Source organism: Penaeus vannamei, chromosome 12, assembly GCF_042767895.1.
Source record: "Penaeus vannamei isolate JL-2024 chromosome 12, ASM4276789v1, whole genome shotgun sequence".
Classification (NCBI taxonomy): Eukaryota; Metazoa; Arthropoda; class Malacostraca; order Decapoda; family Penaeidae; genus Penaeus; species Penaeus vannamei.
Genome location: NC_091560.1, coordinates 46,535,591 through 46,536,434, shown reverse-complemented (window position 1 = coordinate 46,536,434; position 844 = coordinate 46,535,591). Strand labels below are relative to the sequence as shown.

Here is an 844-nt window from a genome sequence, read left to right as displayed (position 1 = left end):
CTGTAGGACACCACCCCATGGCCTCCAAAGCCGCCTCCATATCGGCTGGGCTCAGCATCAGCTTCAGGATCTCCGCTCACACTGACTCCTACAAACGCCACGAGGGCGACAGCGATAGCCTGCAACATAACATATTCTTTTTAGTTGAAGGCTGTCTATGACATGTTTAGCTACTAAACAGAGGTAAAATTTTTGGAATAAGAACTGAGGTTGCTTTTAGATTAATAATAATAATAATAATAATAATCTTGTTGAACTTTTCCGTGAACTAGGCAGTTACAACATAAAGGCACAATGGTGCAAAGGGAAGCACTCTTTACCAAAGTCTTCATGTCCACAGGGAATCTCCGGCGACTGTGCCGATGACTCGGCGGTGTCTCTTTATATAGTGGCCGAGACGAAGCCACGCCCACTGCTATGCTATTTCTACTTCATTCCCAAGGGCAAATAGACGAAGGAATATTGAAAATAGTTTTGCTTTAAATCACATGCTTGACATTTTAGCAAAAATATTTGTTTTACTTTCGCTTCGACTTGCCCCTTTCGTATCTTGCATATATGCGTGTGTATATGAATACATAGAAGTATATCACCTATATGTGTACGGAAAGGGATAGTTAGAAATCAACATTGTAATAACGATATCACCATTGTTGGTTTCAATCATGTTCCCAGTGACGGTTGAATCATTAGCATCAGACTGTGATCACAATAATGAAATATGATGATTATCATAAACATGATTATAATTGCACGGATATGAGTATTGATTGTCAAAAGTTATTGTTAGCATTCTTATGAAAAAAAAATCTTTTAATAATCATATGAGTATGTTAACCTGCAT

General features: G+C 38.4%; 1 protein-coding gene across 1 annotated transcript in view; it reads right to left on the bottom strand.

The window, feature by feature from the left end:
* LOC138863654 (chorion protein S19-like) overlaps nt 1–352 on the bottom strand; it is an 836-nt gene extending 484 nt beyond the window's left edge. Inside the window, exons 1-2 of the mRNA XM_070128477.1 lie at nt 321–352; nt 1–119 (exon numbers count right to left, since the gene is read on the bottom strand). The exon at nt 1–119 is cut by the window's left edge and continues 484 nt beyond it. Of these exons, the coding sequence (XP_069984578.1) occupies nt 1–119; nt 321–332 (131 nt within the window). The 5' untranslated portion in view covers nt 333–352. The remainder of the gene's footprint in view (nt 120–320) is intronic.
* Nucleotides 353–844: the final 492 nt, after the last annotated feature.